General features: G+C 35.4%; 1 protein-coding gene across 6 annotated transcripts in view; it reads right to left on the bottom strand.

The window, feature by feature from the left end:
- The window catches only part of MIPOL1 (mirror-image polydactyly 1), a 290,413-nt gene that overhangs the window by 78,901 nt on the left and 186,602 nt on the right, over positions 1-24,910 (bottom strand). For all 6 annotated transcript variants that reach the window (XM_020916569.2, XM_070478009.1, XM_020916572.2 and 3 more), the window contains one exon: positions 17,112-17,206. In XM_020916569.2, the coding sequence (XP_020772228.2) occupies positions 17,112-17,206 (95 nt within the window). The remainder of the gene's footprint in view (positions 1-17,111; positions 17,207-24,910) is intronic.

Consider the following 24,910-nt stretch of genomic DNA (forward strand, 5'->3'; position numbering starts at 1 on the left):
TGGATATGCTACATACTGTCTGTCTATTAAGTGATGGACATTTCAGATGTTTCTACTTTTTGGCTATTGTGAACAATTCTGTTATGAATATTCATGTACTAGCTTTTGTTTAACTATCTGTTTTCAATTATTTTGGGTATATACTCAGGAATACTGGGCAATATGCTAATTCTGTAATCAACTTATTAAGCAACCGCCCAAGTATTTTCCAGTTGTTGTACCATTTTACATTCCTACTAACAAAGCATAAAAGGTTTTTTTTTTTCTGTATCCTTGCTAATATTTGTTATTTTCCATTTAAAAAATTATAGCCATCCTGGTGGCTATAAAATGTTAACTTTAATGATAATTAAAACTTTGTTATATTTGAGTTAGTTTATTATGAGTAATAGCTCTGTGACTCTATAAACTTGGAGTGTCTACTTTCTATCTGTATATTCCCATGCCTGAAATGAATTCATTGTATTTATCTTTACAGTGCATCTCAGAGATGATTATATGAAACCGTTCTATGATTCCATATTATAAGGAAACTTGTATGACAGTCTTGTGAATGGGAGCTAAGATATCTTTTATATTACTCTAAGCTCTAGTTTCAGTTCTTAGTGGACCAAATTTTAAATAGGCATAGTATATTTACTTTTTACTTTTTATCAACTGTGAGGAATATGAAAGAAGCTAAGAATTAGTGTTATTATATAGTTCAAGATGTATGACAGACATAACAGATAATATAAGAATTATAGTATAATATATACTGTAAGAAACTGGCATAGAAATATTAACTAAAACACTTTGAAAAAAAGTACTGTATAGCTAGTGACAGGAGAAATGTTTAGAATTATACATTCCAAAATATGAAAAGAGTAGTGGAACTGAAGCTCACTTCTATTTTTATATTTTGGATTTTCTACTATAAATATTTATAATCAATAAAAAGGAGCATGTGAAAACTGAAGGAATGATTCATGTTCTAAAAAAATAGACATTATATATATACACATATTAGAAGTATAAAAAATGGTAACTTCAACAAAATTGGAGATACCAAGAGAACACTTCATGCACATAAGAGCACAATAAAGGACAGAAATGGCAAGGACCTAACGGAGCAGACGAGATTAAGAAGAGGTGGCGAGAACACACAGAAGAACTATACAAAATGTGTCTTAATGACCTGGATAACCACGATGGTGTGGTCACTCACCTAAAGCCAGACAGCCTGGAGTGCAAAGTCAGTGGGCCTTAGGAAGCATTACTGTGAACAAAGCTAGCAGAGGTGATGGAATTCCAGCTGAGCTATTTCAAATCCTAAAAGATGCTGCTGTTAATGTGCTGCACTCAATATGTCAGCAAGTTTGGAAAACTCAGCAGTGGCCACAGGACTGGAAAAGGTCAGTTTTCATTCCAATTCCAAAGAAAAGCAATGCCAAAGAATGTTAAAACTACTGTACAATTGCACTCATTGCATGTGCTAGAAAGGTTAATGCCCCAAATCCTTCAAGCTAGGCTTCAACAGCATATGAACCCAGAATTGCCAGATGTAGAAGCAGGATTTAGAAAAGGCAGATGAACCAGAGATCAAATTGCCAACATCCACTGGATCATATAAAAAGCAAGGGCATTCCAAAAAACCATCTACTTACTTCTGCTTTATTGACCATGCTAAAGTTTTTGACTATGTGGATCACAATGAACTGTGGAAAATTCTGAAAGAGATGGAAACACCTTACCTGCCTCCTGAGAAACCTGTACGCAGGACAAGAAGCAACAGTTAGAACCAGACATGGAATAAAAGATTGGTTCAAAATTGGGAAAGGAGTATGTCAAGGCTATACATTGTCACCCTGCTTATTTTTCTTATAAGCAGAGTACATCATGCAAAATGCCAGGCTGGAAGAAGCACAAGCTGAAATCAAGATTGAGGGAGAAGTATCAATAACCTCAGATATGTAGATGATACCACCCTTATGGTAGAAAGTGAAGAGGAACTAAAGAGCCTCTTAATGAAAGTGAAAGAGGAGAGTGAAAAGGCTGGCTGAAAACTCAACATTCAAAACACTAAGATCACGGTATCTGGTCCCATAACATCATGGCAAATAGATGGGAAAACAATGGAAACAGTGAGAGACTTTATTTTCTTGGGCTCCAAAATCGCTGCAGATGGTGACTGCAGCCATGAAATTAAAAGACACTTGCTCCTTGGAAGAAAAGCTATGACAAACCTACACAGTATATTAAAAAGCAGAGACATTATTTTCATGAAAAAGGTCCGTGTAGTCAAGGCTATGGTTTTTCCAGTAGTCATGTATGGATGTGCGAGTTGGGCTACAAAGAAAGCTGAGTGCCAAAGAACTGATACTTTAGAACTGTGGTGCTGGAGAAGATTCTTGAGAGTCCCTTGGACTGCAAGGAGATCAAATCAGTCAATCCTAAAGGAAATTAGTCCTGAATATTCATTGGAAGGATTGATGCTGAAGTTCCAATACTTCGGCTACCTGATGTGAAGAACTGACTCATTGGAAAAGACCCTGATGCTGGGAAAGATTGAAGGCAGGAGGAGAAGGGGATGACAGAGTACAAGATGGTTGAATGGCATCACTGACTTTATGGACATGAGTCTGAGTAAGCTCCGGGAATTGGTGATGGAGAGGGAAGCCTGGTGTGCTGCAGTCCATGGGGTCGCAAACAGTCAGACATGACTGAGTGATAGAACTGAACTGAATGCTCATTACACCTTCTTCGGTTTTGCTTATACTGTTGTTCTAGGCTAGAATGCCCCTTTTCTTTCTCCTCTCTTTCTTTCAGAATCTTATTTGTTCATATCTCAATTTCCAGGCATTTCATAAAACTTTATTTTAGTCTGCAAAGGTTTCTCACTTCACTTTCTATGGCAATGTCCAATCATTTTATTTAAAAGTTTATAATCTTATATGTTCACTTTCTTTTTTCTATCTAATTATATTTATTTCGGGGTAATAACTGTATCTTACCCTTTGTTACTCTACAAAGTTTACTATAGGAGACTACACAATCCTCTGCATATAGTAGGTTCCTGAAACTGAAAACGACTATTTGGTTAATGTTAGTGATTGTGCTCGGGCACTGATAGAATAACAATACCACAACATATAAATGAAAATAAATGTTTGGATAAAATTACTTTCAGGCACAGTATTTTTTTTTTTCAGGCACAGTATTACCTTTGTTGTCTGACATATGATATAATGCTAGAGCTTAAAGGTTCTCAGAAAAGAAATTCAGAGGTAGTCTATTTATAAATCCAGACACTGACCACGGTTGTAATTTGCAGAGTTTGACTGAACACAGACAAAGACTGTTGAACTCCACAGCAGGTCAGGTTCTTTTACCATTTTAACATGTCTTTAACATGCGCTTGGAGGCATGTTTTATGTGATAAACATACCAAGCATATCCAAATCAGAAAAATAATGCTGAAGTACCAGTTCTACCTTAGCATTATTTCTGAGAGGCAAGGGAGGGGGAAGCTGTCTGGCAGATAGCGCAGAAGGCCCAAGTATAAGATGGGTTATGTAATATTTATACTTCTGTTATTGGCCCTGATGTGGCCTAGGGCATGTTAGTTTATAGCTCTGTATTTCAGTTTCCTCATCTGTAAAAAGCAATAATACCTCACAAGGATGTTGAAGGGATTCAAGAAGATAATGTTTGTATTGAACTCCAAAGTACAAGATGGAATTAGGAACATAGCTTTAAAAGTACATCCTGATTATTTTCTGGAGTAGATTCTAAAACAGAAAACATGGTATATTTTGAATGTGTGCTCCATGAAAAATATGTTTTTAATAGAGTAGAAAAAATGAAAAAATTATTAAATTCTCAATAGATTTCTGAACTTTAAAATTCTCCTGTGTGAAGAAAAACACCTGAAAATAAACTTAATCAGAAAGGGCCAAATCTAAATTGAAACATACCACTTTGACTAAATATTTTTAAAATGTCCTGTAATGAGAAAGAAAAAATTAACCTTTTAATTCCAGTGAAAACTTGTTCCCAAAGAAAAAACAAATGATTCCATATTGCAGTCACAATATTGCATTTTGAGCCAAAACACTAAAAATATTTAATATGCATTAATAGATTCTCAAAGATAAGTGAATGTCGTATCACTATAAACTCAGCATAGGTATTGTAACAACAATCAGCTCAGTTCAGTCGCTCAGTCGTGTCCAACTCTTTGCGACCCCATGAACTGCAGCACACCAGGCCTCCCTATCTATCACCAATCCCCAGAGTCCACCCAAACCCACGTCCATTGAGTCGGTGATGCCATTCAACCATCTCCCCTCTGTCGTCCCCTTCTCCTCCTGCCCTCTTATCTTTCCTAGCATCAGGGTCTTTTCAAATGAGTCAGCTCTTCGCATCAGGTGGCCAAAGTATTGGAGTTTCAGCTTCAACATCAGTCCTTCCAAGGAACACCCAGGACTGATCTCGTTTAGGATGGACTGGTTGAATCTCCTTGCAGTCCAATGGACTCTCAAGAGTCTTCTCCAACACCACAATTCAAAGGCATCAATTCTTCGGTGCTCACTTTTCTTTATAGTCCAACTCTCACATCCATACGTGACCACTGGAAAAACCATAGCCTTGACTAGACGGACCTTTGTTGACAAAGTGGTTCACACTTATTACTTAAAATCTGTACTCAGGTACGATACAAAACATTTGACAACTATTATTTTATTCTGATTTTTCTTGAAAACAATATAAACAGCAATTACTATAATTTCAATTTTACAGGTCAGGAAATTGAGGCTTACAGAGGTTATTACCTATCAAAGGTCACCTTAGCTAGGAAGTCAGAATCTACACCATCTGTCTTATTACACTGTTAGCTAGGAATTAAAACACTATTGTTGTACTAAAAGAATAATTGCAAATAACAAACTTTACAAAAAAATAAAGATCCAATTAATTCAGATTTAGAAATAAATGGTTTTCTTTATATAAATTATAACTGAAGTCTATTTATATCACCTTTTAATCATGTTGCTAATTATTAATAAAAACCAAAAAACATATATCTATTAAAGCCAAACGTTAATACTTGACTCCCTGGTTTCACTTAGTTTTCAAGTAACAGAGCAGAATAAGTGACTGAGTGATTATTTCAATTTCGAATCATATACAACAAAAGAAAACAAAAACAGATGAAACCAGTCAGAAATGCATACTCCTCAATTATGAGCCAATAGTGTGACTTTCCAGATCAAAATCTCAATTCTCACATTTTTCCATATAATTGATAATTTAGAAAAATTTTATGTTTTACAGTTCAGATTAGTTAACCAAGCCTGTTTGTAGTTGTTTAGTTGCTAAGTCGTGTCCGACTCTTTTGTGACCCCATGGCCTAGCACGCCAGGCTCCTCTCTCCATGGGATTTCCCAGGCAAGAATCCTGGAGTGGGTTTTACCATTTCCTTCTCCAGGGGATCTTCCCGACCCAGGGAGGAACCCTGTCCCCTGCATCAGCAGGCAGATTCTTTACCACTGAGCCACCAGGGAAGCCCTAACCAAGCCTGACAGGACAGCTAAGCTTTCTATGGATTAAAACAAATTTAAATACTTATCAGATCAATGATGTCTAATAAAACTAATTTTAAAAATATTATTACCTAGGATTTTGATTTCTTCCTTGTTTCATGAAATAACAGAATATTGTTTATTTCTGATCTTATCTGAACCAGTTATTTGGGGAAAAAAAATTGGAACTATGATAGAATATTGACAATCACAAAACTATTAAAAGCCCAAAGGGAACAAGATACAGAGTGTAACAACATTTAAAAATTAACAACTGAAGCAAATAGTAAATTAGATCCTAATAAATTTGGAAGTTTCATAAATATCTGATGTCTAAAATATTAAGGGGATCAAAATATTTTAATATTGACCTGAGTTCATAAAACACATTTTGGCTTGGAATTAGAGAGAAAACATTCAATTAGGCCTTTTTTGACCTTTGCAAACTTTTGGAACATCACCTGAAACTTCAGAGAAACAACTACTTCATGCTATAGAGAGTGAAGACTCTAACTACTTCATATATATTTAAGACTGGAATATTTACACATTTAAATGCTTAACTGCAAGTAAACATTTGTCCTTTGGGGAGAGGCCCAGGTGGAAGGGCCCCATGGCAAAATGACAATGTTAAGTCCCGGATATCTGACTGTACTGCCAGTGCCACCCAGTCTTAAAAGTATTGCCATATCATCATTATCATCCTCAGTCAATATTTACTAAGCTCTTTATGACAGCAGTGGCATTAGAAAGTTTATAAAAATCAAGAGTAGCTCAAAGATCTCAGTTTATTGTAACTAGTTATCATGTAAGTTAAACTTGATATTTGGTTTTCTTTTTTTCAATTAATGAATCAAACTGTTTCTGAACACAGGTCTTTATTATTAGCTATTATTTCCATTGATTTTCAATATTTCAAACTAGAGTCAGTAAAACTTTAATACATTCAATAATGTATATGTCACATGTAGTGAGAGAAAATGCTTATAATTCAACTATGCTAAATTAATCTAATTGCACTGAGCAAAGTCTCTGGAAATATGAAGGGATTCTCTCCTTTCATTGTCATTTCTGGCCAGAACCCAATGTTAACAGGACTGAATTCTTTGAAAAGGTATCCTTTCCCTCACTAACTGTCCTGGGCCCCCACCTCTAACAAATGGCAGAAGAATGTTATAACAGGTTAATACTTCTTTTAAAATTGCTAATAATTTTCTTAACTTTTTTTTATAAAAGTGATTGAATTTCTGCAGTGTAAAGTACTTTAAAAATAGTTTAAAATATTTTACAAACTTAAAACATAAGTGAGGTTATCATGTATATACGTATCTATTTCATAAGGTAAGTGAATCCACTTTGGGGTGTCATTCCCTTATACGTCTCATTGTTTTCTAAACCACAACACTAATAAACTATATTAAAGAGATGAACTTCATTGATATAATAAATAAATCATACACACACATATATATATTATAGACCTATTTTTCATAGAAGCTTATTTACTTCTAGGCATCAAATTTAATTTGTGCAGGTTACTATGAATAAAGTTGCAAAACTTTATCAAAACTTGCAAACTCATTTTTATATAAAAGTAACACATATACATAAATTCAAATGCTTAATTAGGTTATGAATGCAAGTTAAAATTTTCTCTCCTCTCATTCATCACATACATATAATAAACCTAACTGTTAAACATAGTCCCACCTTCCAGAAAACATGCTGTTGAGTTTCTGGGGTATCAGAAAAATTTTTATTGACCCTTACAGATGCTCCAAGCACTGATTCAGGTATAAGATGTGGTGGTAAATAAACAAAATCCTTGTCCTTGCAGAACTTAATTTCTAGAGGACAATGCACAAATACATTATAGTATCATGCAGCCTTGTCCAATATTAAGAAAAATATAGGACAGAAACAAATAGTGTGATACAGCGAGGAGGTAGACTATTTTAGATAATGTGGCCAGGAACATTTAAGCAGAAAGTTGAGCAAAGTGAGAAGTTGACTTGTGACACTAGTGGTGGTGGTGGGCTTGTAGATTAGGCAGAGAAAAAAAAGTTGAGATTTTGTGATGGGAACATTCTTAGAATGTTGGAGATAATAAGAAACCTGGTATGGCTGGACCAAAGTAAGAGTAGACACCTGTTAAGAAATGAAATTAGAAAGGTAGCAGGGGCCAGTCCATATGTGTACAAACACTCCTTTTATAATTAAATAAGAAAGAATATCTGGAGTCACTACATGATTTAGCAGCTGTTGTTAAATGCATAAAGTAAGCAAGATACTATTGACTCTTGAGTGTCCCTTGGGCAGTAAGGAGATCAAACCAGTCAATCTTAAAGGAAATCAACCCTGAATATTGATTGGAAAGACAATGCTGAAGGTGAAGCTCAAGAATGGTCACCTGGTGGGAAGGGACAACTCATTAAAAAAAAAAAAAAAAAAGAAAACCTGATGTTGGGAAAGATTGAGGGCAGGAAGAGAAGGGGGCAACAGAGGATGAGATGGTTGGACGGCATCACCGACTCAATGGACATGAGTTTGGGCAAACTCCAGGAGATAGTGAAGGACAAGGAAGCCTGGTGTGCTGCAGTCCATGGGGTCACAAAGAGTCGGACATGACTGAGCAACTGAAAATGTGGTAAAATGGTAAATGCCGGCCCCTTTTAGAGAAGGTAGCCTCTACTTAGCCTCAGCTAATTGTTGAAAAGCACAGGTATTAATTTTATGTGTTAATGCAGCTAGACTATGGTGCTCAGCTGTTTATTCATCCACCAGTCTAGATATTGCTGTAAAGGTATATTTCATATATGAGTAATATTTAGATCAGTAGGCTTTGAGAAAAGCAGATTAGTCACCATAATATGGATGGGCCTCAGCCAATCAGTTGAAGGCTTTAAGAGAAAGACTGAGATCTCCCAAGGAAGAAGGAATTCTACATCTTGGGACTCACAACCACAACAACTCATTCCTGGTTCTCTAGCCAGCTGACTTGCCCTGCAGATTTTAGACTTACCAGTACCCACAATTGCATGAGCTACCAGTTAGCATTAGTGGTAAAGAATTCTCCTGCCAATGCAGGAGACATAAGAGATGAGGGTTTAATCCTTGGGTTGGGAAAATCCCCCAGAGGAGGGCATGGCAACCCACGGCAGTATTCTTGCCTGGAGAATCCCATGGACAGAGGAGCCTGGCGGGCTACAGTCCATAGGGTTGTAAAGAGTTGGACATGACTGAAGTGACTGAGTACAGCACACAGTTCTTTAAAATAAATCTCCCTCCCTGTACATAAACAGTCTATCGGTTCTGTATCTCTGGAGAACCCTAATACACTTGCCATGCTAAGGATCCCACATGGGCAGATCTTCCAGCTTTTTTTTTTCACTATGGGAAACAATGATGCAAATGAATATGGAATAATGCTACTGTTTCCTACACATTTTTTTAATTGGACCTGTGAGAATTTATTCAAGGAATATACACATGTGCCAAATTTCCAGGTAATGGATAATTCTCTCCAGAATGGCTTTAGAAGTCTATTTACAGTCTGCCTAAGCCTTTTTTTTTTTTTTAATTCTAAGTTTTAAGAAAGGTAAAATCCAAACAAATGTTACTGATAATGGTTTTCAAATTTGAACACTGCTGGCGTAAAAGAAAAGAAACTTTGCAGATAAGATACTTTATCATATAAAGACCTTATTTCGCCCCACAGCCCTACAAATGACTGACTGAAAAGCTGAAGTAGGTCCATGTTATTTCCAATCAATTAACTCATCACTCAGTTCTTATGTGCATTGCACACACTATCACTCTACAGAAGAAAGTTTTAATCTGAAGAGACTTTCAAGCTAGTGTTAAATTTGACTGTCTATTCATTTGCTTGGCAAATATTTACTGAAGGCTTGTAATATATAAAAAATGCAAGCCTTAGAAGGGAAATTAAGAGAAATATTCATAAAGGTGCTATACAGGTGAGCATGAGGTATGTATGAAGGAGCACTGTATATAATTATGGTAGTTAATGTTAGGTAGAATGAGATCACTTCTGGTTGAGAAGATCAGAAAAAGATTACCAGAATAGTTCTTAAATTGTGTTCTGAAGGCTCAGTAAGAATCTGATAGACAGAGATTGGGAGAATTCCAGGAGTAAGATGACATAAAAAGAAAGCAGTGAAGTGGGAAATTTGGGGTATGGCCAGGAAACAGTGAATAATTCATTTTGAGAGTACAATTAATAGCCAATTTAGTATAATAAATATTTGTTGGGTGCTTATTATGCGTGAGGTAGTGTACTAGCACCAGTGACACAAATATAAATGAAACTAGAAGATAAAAAGATGATTGGTGGAACACTAAACCAGAGATAGAGGTGGCAGCAATATCAAAGGTTCATAAATATTAGGTTAAAGGGTCTGGAATTTATTGTATAGGTAATGTAGTATTTCCCAGGTGGGGCAGTGGTAAAGAATCTGCCTGCTAATGCAAGGAGGCATAAGAGACAAGGGTTCGATTACTGGGTTGGGAAGATCTCCTGGAGAAGGGCATGGGAACCCACTCCAGTATTCTTGCCTAGAGAATCCCATGGACAGAAGAGCCTGGTGGGCTACAGCCCATGGGGTTGCAGAGTTGGACATGACTGAGTGTGCATACACACACACACACACAATGTGATATTGCTAAATACTGCTGATATCTGATTGAAAGGTTGAAAATAATGTTTCAGGAATCGTAAGAGGAGTAAGGAATGGAGACAACTAGATAATGTAGCTAGAAAAGACTGAGAATGAAATTATATAAGACTGGTCTAAGGTAGGAATTTTGCAAAGGAAGGAGACATTGCAAGAAAAAAATCTAGCAAAATTTGATTACTAATTAAATTTTAAAAAGGGACAAATCAAAGATTACCTATGCAGAAGGCAACAAGCATCTGTAGAACTCTAATAATAGTGCCAAGATCAAGGCAAACACTTTACTTTTCTATTTACCAAAATACAAAATTAATTTTTTCTCAAGCTGATGAAAATGATGTTAATAGATGGCAAACTCCAGGATCTATAATTAGCAGTCCCATTCTAAGTCTGGATCTTTTGCTAACCATGATAATTAAATAGCAAAATATTTTGTTAAATGCTCTTAAGAGAGGAAGCTGAACAATTTTACAGAATAAAAAGGAGCAGTTGAGAGCTATACATGTTGAACTTTTATGTTAAAATAAGGCACAGAAAACAGTGAAAGTCGGTAATGCTAAAAAAAAAATTCCTTCTAAATTCAAAGTCATAGAAGACATAAAATATTTTGGTAGCCTCCATAGTTATTTAACTGTTGTCATATATGTCAATAAAGCAAAAACATTTAAAGTATTTTGATCATTGATACTATTAATACATTTCCTTGGCACAGTACTTTATAGTTTTCAAAGACATTAATAAAAAAAAATCTCCCTAATTGTCATAGTAAGTGACTTAGACAATTCACAAACAAGTGCAACTCACTGCTATAAGAAACTAGTTCTTAATCCCAAACATCACTAAACAAAAAATCTAACCTACTTCATACAAAATGGTTAGAAATGTCACAGAATATCAGAACTAGAGAAATCCCCAAGTCCAAGTTAAAGAACTTGAAGCCTAGAAAGCCTGGAGTCTGTCTATGTCAGAAAAAATTTGGTTAATGGCAAAGAAGCCGTTTCGATTTTTTATTACTGTTTTGGCAGTATTGTTCCATAGTATAGTTCCACGATAATTAATTCCGATAAAAATACAGATATAACAAAATGTTTGTGTCACTGGGTAGTCCAATTGTAACAGAACTAAGAGGTCAGAATTGAGTGTTCAACCCCTCTTGATGAGGGATTTGCATTGAGAAAAATGTTGCTTCTTGGCTAGGGTTTGCATGCCGTTGACTCTTATTGATGTATAGTTCTGACTACTGAATGAGAAAGCATCACCATCACCATTACACACACACACACACACACACACACACACACACACACACCCCAAACCCAACCAGCACCTAGTGACAGTCAGTCATATTTCTGATTATGAAGGATAGGATATATAAAGACAAAAAAATATAAGAAGTAAAAGGGACACATACTAAATAAAATTTATAAAAAGAATGTAGAAAAAAAAAAGCATCCCACCCTCTTTTTGAGTACATTTAATATGGCTTCTGTCTTTATGGCTTTTATGACTTAGAAATATAGTATATCATGAACCCAGTAAGTAGGATTTATTTTTAACCCAATATTCACTATGCCAAACATTCAAGCATTCTATTTAATTTTTTTTAAAAAACACTATTACAGTTAGAGGAAGCATACCACCTTAAAATATGAAGCAGACTATTCAATATTTGTGATGTTCCAGAATGTCAAATCTGCCATGTTCTGAAAGGCATCACAACTTCTCACTTGGAATTGAACAAAACAACAAAAATTTAAAATATAATCTGCTGCTATTATGATTATATTAAATCCTAGTCTACTGGCACTGAACAACAGGATCTAATTCCTATCTACAAACTTGAATTTACACTTTTTTTAAGCAGAGGTAAATACAGAAGTACTATAAAATCAGCAAACATTGAAACTTAGGCTTTCTCTCGATTAGAAAAAAGTTTGTTATTATTATGCCTCCTGAGCTTAGGAATGCAGCACTACAGGTTTAAAGAACAGGAAAAAAATCATTACTAAATACAAATCTAACTCCTACAAGTTTAAGATTCTTCCCTGATGAAACAGTTTAGATTTACATTAATGAAGCTGTTGTAGATGAATTCAGTATTTGGCAGAAAGGAAGTTACTAATACTTTACTAATAGCACTTTTGTAATAATACCATTTCTTTTAAACCTTCACGTTGATTCGTCTCCTGCTATCCTCTCTGCTTTAATGTGAACGAGCCATCACTTATACTGTTAAGTTTACTATCGCTACCCATTCACCTCACCTGCCCCATCACTAACTGGGCCAAAGGACACAAAGGCCAACATTTCCTTTTCTCAGTATTCAAAGTCTTCTAGGACTCAAAGGAAACAAACAGAATATGAAAATCTCATAATACATTCTTCCATATTCCAATTCCCATTCAGGGAACAAAACGTTTATAATAAACAGTAGCTCTTGGTGTAACCCAGCTAAAAAAATGACTTTTTAGAAAAAAATTAGAAAGAATAAGGTCAATATCAAGAAGAATAAGTCATTAGCATATTTTAATATGCCCCTAACACTAATGACTGATCACCTATCCTCTTCTGCTTTGGCTGTTGGAAAGTTTAAGACAGAATTATTCTTGAGGCTTATTCTTTTACTGTTTCATGGTAAATATGCAAGCTGACTTACTCCTGGCTCTAGCTTCTTGTCCTATTCCTATATTTTTCCTAGTGTATTTTTTCTTAGTTATTGATAAGCAACTTTCTTCGACATGACCATATACATGCATGGGTATATATATATATATATTTATGTGTAAAACTGATTTGAATAACTAAAAGTGTATTTTTTCTTAAATTTTATTTAAAAAATACATTACCTATTATGATATACATACACACATTCAAACACACATGAAAATTACAGAGTTAGTCTTGGCTTTCTTCACAATCAATTGGAACTCTTCCCCTGTCTTCTATAGCAGAGGAAACTTTGAAGAAAAAAAAAAAGAGTACTATCTCTATGAGTTAGTTATGTTTCATGTATGGATCTGTAACCACCATCTATTCCGGTGTGTAAGAAATACTGTTTACTTTCACTTAAATTAGAATCTGGGATTCCAGGAAATTTAAACTTTATTGTTTTTGGAAATTGCCTCTCTCATCCTAGAGTTCTACATCCCAGGAATCTTACTCCTATTCTATTTAAAATAAATTTCTGAATATCCTCACAGAATGTTTTCTATACCTTAAAAAGGAAACTTAACTGTGAGCTTAAATTTATTTATATTCATAGCTATTCTTATCTCCTTTACCCCTGTCTATAAGCACAAGGTGACCATCTTTCTGTTCAAAGCAAACCCTTCTACAGATTCTTAATTCCATCTCTTTCTAAATTTGGGCGGGTTCTGTTCTAGAACAATTCTCTCTTGGCTCTTTCCAATGAGTCATAAACATGCTCAAATGTCTGCCATTTTTCAACAACAAAAGACAAAATCCTTAACCCACTTTCTTTTCTTCTCAGCTATAACACCTTTCTTATTCAGGTTTCTTCAAGGATCACCCAAACTGATAGTTCAAGCTACTATTCTTCTCTCCCTCAAATCATTCTTGAACTTACAAAAAATTGGCTTCTATACCTAATACTCTATTAAAACTGCTCTTATAGATGTCAATAATGATGACCTCATTTCAAACAAAGGGGATACTTTTTGCTCATATCTTAACTATTTAGATAAACATCTGACTTAAAAATTTTTTTTTAATTAAAATCTCCTTCCTTGGCTTCAGTGATATTGTTTTTAATTCTACTCTTACCTCACTGACTTCTTGTTTTAAAAAGAAATTTAACATTGGTTGAGCACTAATAATCAGCCAAACACTGTGTGAAGGGTTGCATGTACTTAAAACATTCTAGAAAATTCTCTGGTGGTCCAGTGGTTAGAACTCTGTGCTTTCACTGATGAGGGCATGGGCTTGATCCCTGGTCAGGGAACTAAGATCCTCCAAGCTGTGTGGCCTGGCCATAAAAAACAGAACAACACAAAGCCTCTATGTGGTAGGTACTACAATTCTCATTTTATAAAATGAAAATGGTCTTGAAGAGGTTCATTTATATAAGGTTACACAAGGCATGGCTGTCTAACTGCAAATCTCTGTAGCTTTACTACATTATCAGCAATTTAAAAAAAAAGTAGCAGTGAGAGGGGTCTTTGTGAAGCTTATCTTTGAGCCAATAATTGTTAACTACTTAAAAAAGGTTATTTAGCTCTGCTAGATTCATGTAGATTTTAAAAGTCTTTGAAAGATAAATGTTTAATCCACGTAATTTTCAAAAATCTTTCAATAATCCTCTGCAATTCAGCAAAGAGAAGGAGTATCAAGGTTTGTTTTTCAGTAAGTAAGGTCAACTTATGCAAGATTAGCACATCACCCTCAGTATTCTTGGACACTGTCACTTTAACGACAGAACACCTGCTGACCTATCTCATGGCAGGAGAAGGTGCCATAAAAACTCTCCCTATCAATGGGGTGAATGACTACATACCATACCACAACAGCCAAGGTCTAAGCATAAACCACACAGTATTCATAAGTCTTAATAAAGACTTCTGTTATTCTCCCAAGAAGTAACTCTAACTTAATGCAGCTAACTGAAGTGTGCATCTTAACTGGTAGGCTTCAAACTTGGCTGCACAAGGGAATTTCTAAGGAGCTTTAAACAAGCCAAGCAGAGTCTTACTCTAAGAGACTCTGAAGTAATCAGTCTGGGATCGGATGGGGATCAGGATTTTTAGAGGCTCCTCAAATGATTCTATTGCATAATTACAGCTGAGAATCCACTAGTGTAAAATGTATGTGTGTGCTAAGTCGCTTCAGTTGTGCCTGACTCTTTGCGACCCTATGGACTGTCGCCTGCCAGGCCCTTCTGTCCATGGGGACTCTACAGGCAAGAGTGCTGGAGTGGTCTGCCATTTCCTGCTCCAGGGGAATCTTCCCGACCAGGGATCGAACCGGCATCTCTTATGTCTCTTACATTGGCAGGCAGGTTCTTTACCACTAGCTCCACCTGGGAGGAAAGACTGTTATATTCATGCTCTTAAAAAAAAAAGGATTGGACATCTTCAACTACTACCAGGGTTCTGCGTGCCCACATACCTACTGATTCTAATTGCAAGCAAATGATTCCCCATGGTCAGTCATCCACCAAACATACTTGGAATTCGGTAACTGTGTTAGTTTCCTGAGCTGCTGTAGCAAAGTACCCAAGCTAGGGGGCTTAGAACAACAGAAATTTACTATCTCACAGTTCTGGAGGCTACAAGCCCAAAATCATGGTTTTAGCTGGACTGTGTCTTCCATGAAGGCTGTTAGGGAGAAGCCTCCTGGTGCCTCTCTTAGCTTTTGGTGTTTGCGCCAATCCTTGGTATTCACGTGCTTGTAGATATTTTACATTTCCCCAGGCACAAGGCTGCCTTTGCCCCAGGTCTTCACATAATCTTCCCTCTATGCCTGAGTATCTGTGGCTAACTTTCTACTTTTTATAGAAACTTCAGTCATAATGGGTTAGAGTCCATGCTAATGATCTCATTTTAACTTGATTAGCTCTGTTAAAGACCTTATTTAGACCCCAATAAGTGCACACTCTGAGGCTCGAGGGGTTAAGACTTCAATATATTTTTGTGAGGGAGGCAATTCAACCCATAACAATAACCAATTAGGATTTATATCAAATAACACTGCTTCAAAGCATGGATTCTTAACATGAGGATGGGAAAAAATTTTCATCTTTATTTTTCACTCTCATGTAAATACAGTATTTCTTACAATTATGAACACAGGCAACAACCTTCAGTAGTATTATTAGTGGTTCTTGAGACTTTGTGCCCATAGAAACCACTGGTATTTTCAGGTCACATTTCAAAAATATTATTTATTTATAGTTATCACTACTTTGAAATTACAGTTTTTAATATATTTGCTGTTTGATAGTTATTTAATGTATTAGTGCATTAATATACATGATGTAATACCTTCATAATTTTATTTCAATAAAACTGATTTTGATTTAATTGAATTTTATGCACTGAACATTATTTTGAAAAGGGGATCAAAATTTTAAAAAATCTTTCAATAACCTACAGTTCTAGTTAGTGAATTCTGCCATTTCAGACTTGACATTTTTTAATTTTCTTAAGCATTTAAAAATATGCAGTGCCTTGTACATCATTTTCAAACCTTTTATAAAAAAAAATTATGATCCACCATGAAAATATATATTTTACAGGTAGCCCAAGAAACAATCTCCTCTCTCACACACAACACAAAACTGAAACAAAAATGTCACAAAACAATATTTACCCTTACTGCACTCTTGACATTTTCTATTCTATCTCCATTCATTAAAAAATGCCAGTGTGACCTACTGAATTAATTTCACAACTAATCTTGGAGCATAAATTAAATTAGTCTTAAAATTCCTTTAGTGGAATTCCTTTAGAAACTTCTCATACTGTGATAGTTGAAAGGCTGTTATTACTACTATTCATGTACTATTTTAAAAATATATTCCTTCATTTCAGAGGTGCCATTTAGATGAGCAAATAGCTTAAGAGCTAAGCAGGCTCCATTTAGACAACTGGTTAAGAGTTACGTAAACTTTATAATTCCCATTTTATAATGGGAGTCTTAACTTAAACTTTACCAAATACCAGGAGGAAACAAACAGAATAATATTTTATGCCTGAATCATTTTTAAATTACAAAAATATCTTAAGTGTATAATGTTTAATTTCATTGAGGTATTTCCTCATTCACCACTATAAAATTGGGTAGAAACATTTTCCAAACTAACAGTTATTTATGCCCAGGATAAAAAGAATTTTACCTGTAGTAAACTCGAAGTGTCTGGATTTCTTCTTCCAGTTTTTTGTACTGCTGAACTGCGGTTTCTCTGGCTTGTTGCATAGCTAACAACTTTGCCTGCAAGTAATTAACATTTTAAGAAATTAAATGGCAGTTTGGTACCTTTAAATATACTACTATAGTATAGAAGTCTTTAATTTCTGGGAGTTTAAAAAACCCATCAGTATTTTTAGTAGTGGTTCATAATTTCCCACAAATAATTCAATTATATTAATAACAAATATTAAAGACATGAACATTTAATTTACCAACTTTGCTCATTTCTTAAACTTCAATCTTATTCATCTGTATCATCAGATATATGCCTTTCTGCAATGTTTAACTTTACACACAGAATTCAGAATGTGGAACATGGGTTCAGAGCATTATCTAGAGTAGAGATAAGCACAATGGGTGTTTCACATATAAATTTTATGTGGCTCCACTGCCTGATCGCTAGATTTTCTTTTAACTTTATTAATAGAAACTCAGAAAATTCTAAATATGTTAAGCCATCTTTGATATTTAACATGAAAAAAATTGCACAAGACCACAACCTGATTTTTACAGATATGATTTAACCTCTTCAATTCCTTTTCTGCAGGAAAAAAAAAATCTCTAAAGGGAGAATGGCAGTAATTTTGAATGTTGGAGATATTTTACTCAAGGCTTGCTATTGTTCATCTTGGCTTACAGTATACAAATTTTAAAGAGACTTAATCAGTTTTTCAAGAGTTCAATAGTAATTAAAAAAAAATTGTACCTTCCAAACATCATTCCCAAAATTTCCAGCAGAGTCAAAAAAAGTTATTAACCCACCTTTTAAAGTATGGTACTGCAGAAAAATAAATGACCCAATCAAAACATGGGCCAAAGGTCTAAACAGACATTTCTCCAAAGAAGACATACAGATGGCTAACAAACACAGGAAAAGATGCTCAACATCACTCATTATCAGAGAAATGCAAATCAAAACCACAATGAGGTACCATTACACACCAGTCAGAATGGCTGCTATCCAAAAGTCTACAAGCAATAAATGCTGGAGAGGGTGTGGAGAAAAGGGAACCCTCTTATACTGTTGGTGGGAATGCAAACTAGTACAGCCGCTATGGAGAACAGTGTGGAGATTCCTTAAAAAACTGGAAATAGAACTGCCATAAGACCCAGCAATCCCACTCCTGGGCATACATACCGAGGAAACTAGATCTGAAAGAGACACGTGCACCCCAATGTTCATCGCAGCACTGTTTATAATAGCCAGGACATGGAAGCAACCTAGATGCCCATCAGCAGATGAATGGATAAGGAAGCTGTGGTACATATACACCATGGAATATTACTCAGCCATTAAAAAGAATACATTTGAACCAGTTCTAATGAGATGGATGAAACTGGAGCCCATTATACAGAGTGAAGTAAGCCAGAAAGATAAAGACCAATACAGTATACTAACACATATATACGGAATTTAGAAAGATGGTAATGATAACCCTATATGCAAGACAGAAAAAGAGACACAGATGTATAGAAAAGACTTTTGGATTCTATGGGAGAAGGCGAGGGTGGGATGATCTGAGAGAATAGCATTGAAACATACATATTATCAAGTGTGAAACAGATCGCCAGTCCAGGTTGGATGCATGAGACAAGTGCTCAGGGCTGGTGCACTGGGATGACCCAGAGGGATGGGATGGGGAGAGAGGAGGGAGGGGGGTTTAGGATGGGGAACACATGTAAATCCATGGCTGATTCATGTCAATGTATGGCAAAGACCACTACAATATTGTAAAGTAATTAGCCTCCAACTAATAAAAACAAACAAACAAACAAATAAAGTATGGCACTGGTAAATCAGACTTTAATTTTGCTTATTTAAAATTTAATTTGCATGAAAAGGCTGTCTTTTGCTTTAAATGTGTTTGATAGATAACAGGAAGCAAACTGTTGTCATACATGTCACAAACTGCACTAAAGGTAATAATTAAAAAGTAATCAAAAGTTGGAGGTTGAATGAAATTCATTAATTTTGCTGAACTCATGATTTCACTGAAATTATTTTCTCACATAAAAATGAAGTCATAAGATAAATTGTGAAATCTGACCATAGGAAAATTAATGTGTAATATAAATAAACATTAAACAGTTCCACTTTTCTATTTTAATAATGCAGAATTATTTAAAAAATAGCAGTTTAAATTTTTATATAAAAAATTAAGCACCAAATTAATTAGCTATCTGCACTAGCAAATCCTAATAAAGTGTTACTTTTAATTAAATTTAAGATATTCAAGTGCTTGCTTTAACATGTCACATTCTAGAATTACGGATGAAATAGTCTCAAAAATTATTTTTAGAAAAGCATTTAAAGCTGATTCTTGATGCCAATAATTAACAGCTTTGCTAATTTTGAGTATACTATAAAATGTAACTGAAAGGGTAACTTGCATGACCGAATACCCACTGTGATTAATAAGAAACCAAAAAGAATTGCCCCCAAAATATTTCACATTCAACTTACAAAACATCAGACATCCTGTTGCATGGAATTTAAGAACTATCAACTATTTGACAGGTAATTGATAATTTGATAAATAACAATGGGACAATGTTAAGAACCTGAGATGATTATTTTTAAGCTTTTGTACCCGGTACTTCTGCAGAAAACCAAAAAACAAACAAACCCAAACACAAAGCCAAAAACAAAACCAGCAATGTTGTAGCAGGAAAAAGCCATAACAAAGATTATGCCTAAAAAATTTTTTGCAATGAAAATGGCATGTGAGAACTATACTAAAATTCCCCTGCTTTGGGTAAAAATGAACATTTCATATCTCTTCCTACACTCAGTTCACCATGAAGATTTGGTGTTGCTTCATAGCAACCCATTTGATTTATTACTTCTAATGCCTAATCTTATATCTAGGCACTGGAGACTATGTTCAAAGCTATTATAAACCTTCTGGCCTTACAAGCTCCTTCTGCTACTTTATCAGATACACATTTATCTGGCCAACTTTTTTTAGGGGTGGGTAAATACTGTTACCCTATGGCACAGTGATCCTGTTTGGTGGCTAGGATAAACTTCCTTCCCCACTACCTCACGTACTCAAGTATGTATCATCTAGAATTTAAAAAAAAATATTTATTTATTTAGTTGTGCTGGTCTTAGTTGTAGCACATGGGATCTTTGACCTCCATTGCGACATGCAGGATCTTTTTTTTTTTTTTTTAAGCTTTGGCACACAGGATGTTTTAGCTGTGGCATGCAAACTCCTAGTTGCAGCATGTGGGATCCAGTTCCTGACCAGAGATTGAACCCAGGTACCCTGCATTGGGCATGTGGAGTCCCAGCCACTGGACCACTGGGGGCGTCCCTATATGGTCTAGATTGTTCAAACAGAGTAGTCCATCCTGATAACCCTAGAAGAAAATTGGACCTTGATGACATCATTTGTATCCTGGATCCCTGTACACCAGACAGTTCCAGATTCATTTCTTGGACACACGAGTTTGGTTGTTTTTTTTTTTTGCATAGGCTACTTCAGGTTGGATTTATGATATATGCAATGTAATGTCCCTGGTGGCTCAGAAGGTAAAGAATCTGCCTGCAATGCAGGACACCTGGGTTCGATCCCTGGGTTGGGAAGATCCCCTGGAGAAGGGAATGGCTACCCACTCCAGTATTCTTGTCTGGAGAATTCCATGGACAGAGCAGCCTGGTGTGCTACAGTCCATGGGGTCACAAAGAATGCAAGCAATGCAAGAAAATTTAATTAATTTACATGTGCTGTTTATACCTATTGCATTTCCTAGTTTCATTATTGAAAGAAAAGTGAAAGTGTTAGTCGCTCAGTCATATTGATTCTTTCCATCACATTGCAAGTCAAAAATATATTTAATCTCAAAAACAATAAAAATTAGCAAACAAGATATTTTTACTGTTTCTCTGCCATCATATTTCCTGTATTTCTGGTAATTACTTGTCAATCTCCCAACCCAATCTTCAAACTACAAACGTTCTGAGAGTTCAAGTTACCTGTTTGTTGTATATCCTTCTAGATATATATATATACAAGCATAAATATGTATATTTACAACCAAATAAAACTATCCACAATATTGATAGTGTTCTTTACACACTATTGAAAACTTTTAGATTTAAAAGAAGTTTTGCTATTTTGCTTTCTATTAAAAAAGGAATCTTTTATCCCAACCCAAGTGTTGCACTCACTAATCACATTTCCTTCCTTCCCTCCAACACCAAGGGGAAACATTTCCATGAACTTGGGTTCATCATTTTCAAGAGTATTTTATAGTTTTACAATATAGTTATGTACTTACAGATAACATATTTGATTGTTTATACATTTCTAAACTTTACATAACTCTGGGAGATAGTGGAAAACAGTGAAGCCTGGCCTGATACAGTCCATGGGGTCACAAAGAGTCAGATACAACTTAGCGACTGAACAACACAATGACAAGCTTTATATTATAAATGATACTCTCTACATTCACAGACAATTGCTAATAATTACCTTCACATATTGTGAACATATACTTTAAAATATATTTTTGAGCACAGCATATAGTGAGTCAAAATTTCTAAGTATTGCTGGCCCTCCCTATCCACAGGTTCAATATATACAGATACTGGAGGGCCAATTAAGGAACTTGAACACTGCAGATTTTGATATCTGTGGGGGTCCTAGAACCAATCCTCTGGATTGGTATACAATCCTTGGTATTGGTATTGGTATACAATTGGATTGATAACAATCCTTGTTATCTGCTGGATGACAAGGGACAATTATACGGTCATAGATTTAGACAAACATTGTACACAAGTATAACATTTTTTAAACTTACATTTTCAGGTAAAATTTTATTGAAGTAAAACATTCATAACATATATAAATATATACATACATGAATTTTTTAGGTAGGCTTATTGAGTTATAATTGAGGCAAAGTAAAAATTCACCCATTTTTTGGTGTACAGTTGTATAAATTTTCACAAGTTTATACAGTTATGTAATAGCAATGATAATGAAGACACAGAATATTTTCATTATCCCAAAATGTTCCCTTGTCCAACACTGCAACCAATGTCCTTTCTTTACATGTAGTTCCTGGCAACCAGTGATGTGATTTTTACTTTTACTGCTATAGTCTTCCCATTTCTAGAACATCATATAAATATTATATAGTCGACAGCCTTTTGAATTTGGCTTCTTTTACTTAATGCTTTTAAAGATTCATTCATATTATTATATGGATTAGTAGTTCATTCCTTTGTATCACTGAGCAGTACCCCACTGCATGGATGTACTATAATCTGTATATTCATTCACTAGTTGATGGACAGTTGGATTGTTTCCAGTTTTTGGTAATTTCAATAAAGCTGCTATAAACATTTGTTTATAGATAATTTTGTGGAAATATGCTTTCATTTCTCTTACTTAGGTAAACACCATGGAGTGGAATTGCTGGGTCCCATGATAAGTGTGTGTGTTTATATACTTTAAAAGTTATGTACTCTATTAAGTTATATACATTATAAAGAAACTGCCAAACATGCTGCCTAAATTGATAAAACTTAAAAACATCTGTGCTTCAGCAAAGCAAACCCTAAGCAAAGTGAAAATACAACTGATAGAATGGGAGAAAATATTTGCAAACAATATAACTGACAAAGGATTCGTTTTCAAAATACACAAATAACTCATACAACTCAACAACAAAAAAACCCCAAACAATTCAATCAAAAAATGGGCAGAAATAAATAGGCATTTCTCCAAAGAAGACATACAGATGACAAACAGGCATATGAAAAGATGCTCAACATCGCTAATTGAGAAATGCAAATCAAAACCACAATGAGCTATCACCTCACATAGGTCAGATGGACCACTATTAAAAAGTCTACATATAACAAATACTGGAGAGAGTGTAGAGAAAAGGAAATCCTCCTACACTGTTGGTGGGAATGTAAACTGGTCCAACCATTATGGATAACAATATGGAGATTCCTCTAAAAACTAAAAAGAGTTGCCATATGATCCAGCAATCCCACTCCTGGGTATATACCCAGATAAAAGTATAATTCAAAAAGACATACGTTCAAAGCAGCACTATTCACAACAGGCAAAACATGGAAACCTAAACGTCTATCAACAGATGAGTAAAAAGGAAAGATGTGACACATATGTATAATACAATGCAATACTACTCAGTCATAAAACAGAACAAAATAATGCTATTTGTAGCAACATGGATGGAACTAGAGATGATCACATTAAGTAAATCAAAAAGACAAATACCATAAAACCACATCACTTATATGTGGAACCTGTAATATGACATACACAAACTTACCTATGTAACAGAAACAGACTCACAGACATAGAAAGACTTGTGGTTGCCAAGTGGGAGGTGTGTAGGGGATGGACTGAGTGGGAGTTTGGGGTTAGCAGATGCAAACTACTGAATATACAGCGTCCATAAACAACAAGGTCCTATTGTATAGCACAGAGAATTATATTCAATGTACCGAATATAAAAAAGAATGTGTGTGTGTGTGTGTATGCTGCTAAGTCGCTTCAGTCGTGTCCGACTCTGTGCGACCCCATAGACGGCAGCCCACCAGGCTCCTCCATCCTGGGATTCTCCGGGCAAGAATACTGGAGTGGGTTGCCATTTCCGTCTCCAAGGCATGCATGCATGCTAAGTCACTTCATATATATGTATATGTAAATCATTTTGCTATACAGCAGAATTTACCAGAACATTGTAAATCAACTAGATTTCAATAAAAAAACAAAAACCATCTGTGGTTAACCACAATAGCAATGCCATTTGTTGAATGCTTTCTATGGGTTGGACATTGAACTGAGTATTTGAAATGCCAGGCCGGATGAAGCACAAGCTGGAATCAAGATTACCAGGAGAAATATCAACAACCTCAGATAGGCATATGATACCACTCTAGGAAGAAAGCAAAGAGGAACTAAAGAGCCTCTTGATGAAAGTGAAAGAGGAGAGTGAAAAAGCTGGCTTAAAATTAAACATTCAAAAAACTAAGACCATGATATCTGGTCCCATTATTTCATGGCAAATAGATGGGGGAAAAAGTGGAAACGGTGACAGATTTCATTTTCTTGGGCTCCAAAATCACTGTGGACAGTGACTGTGGCCATGAAATTAAAAGATGCTTGCTCCGTGGAAGAAAAACTATTACAAACCTAGATAGTGTATTAAAAAGCAGAGACATCACTTTGCTGACTAACGTTGGTATAGTCAAAGCTATGGTTTGTCTAGTAGTCAGGTTCAGATGTGAGAGGTGGACCATAAAGAAGACTGAGTGCCAAACTGAGGCTTTTGAATTGTGGTTCTCAAAAAGATTCTCTTGAGAGTCCCTGGACTGCAAGATCAAACCAGTCAATTCTAAAGGACATCAACCCCTAATATTCATTGTAAGGACTGATGCTGAAGCTGAAGCTGCAATACTTTGGCCACCTGATGTGAAGAGCCGACTCTCTGGAAAAGACCCTGATGGTGGGAAAGATTGAGGGCAAGAGGAGAAGGGGGTAAAAGTAGATGAGATGTTTGGATGGCATCATTGACTCAATGGACATGAGTTTGAGCAAGCTCCAGGAGTGACTGAAGGATAGGGAAACCTGGTGTGCTGCAGTTCATGGGGTCGCAAAGAGTCAGACATGACTTAGCGACTGAACAACAACAACTATATTCACAAATCAGTGAGGTAATTCCCAGTAT

Source organism: Odocoileus virginianus, chromosome 16 (genome assembly GCF_023699985.2).
Source record: "Odocoileus virginianus isolate 20LAN1187 ecotype Illinois chromosome 16, Ovbor_1.2, whole genome shotgun sequence".
Lineage (NCBI taxonomy): Eukaryota > Metazoa > Chordata > Mammalia > Artiodactyla > Cervidae > Odocoileus > Odocoileus virginianus.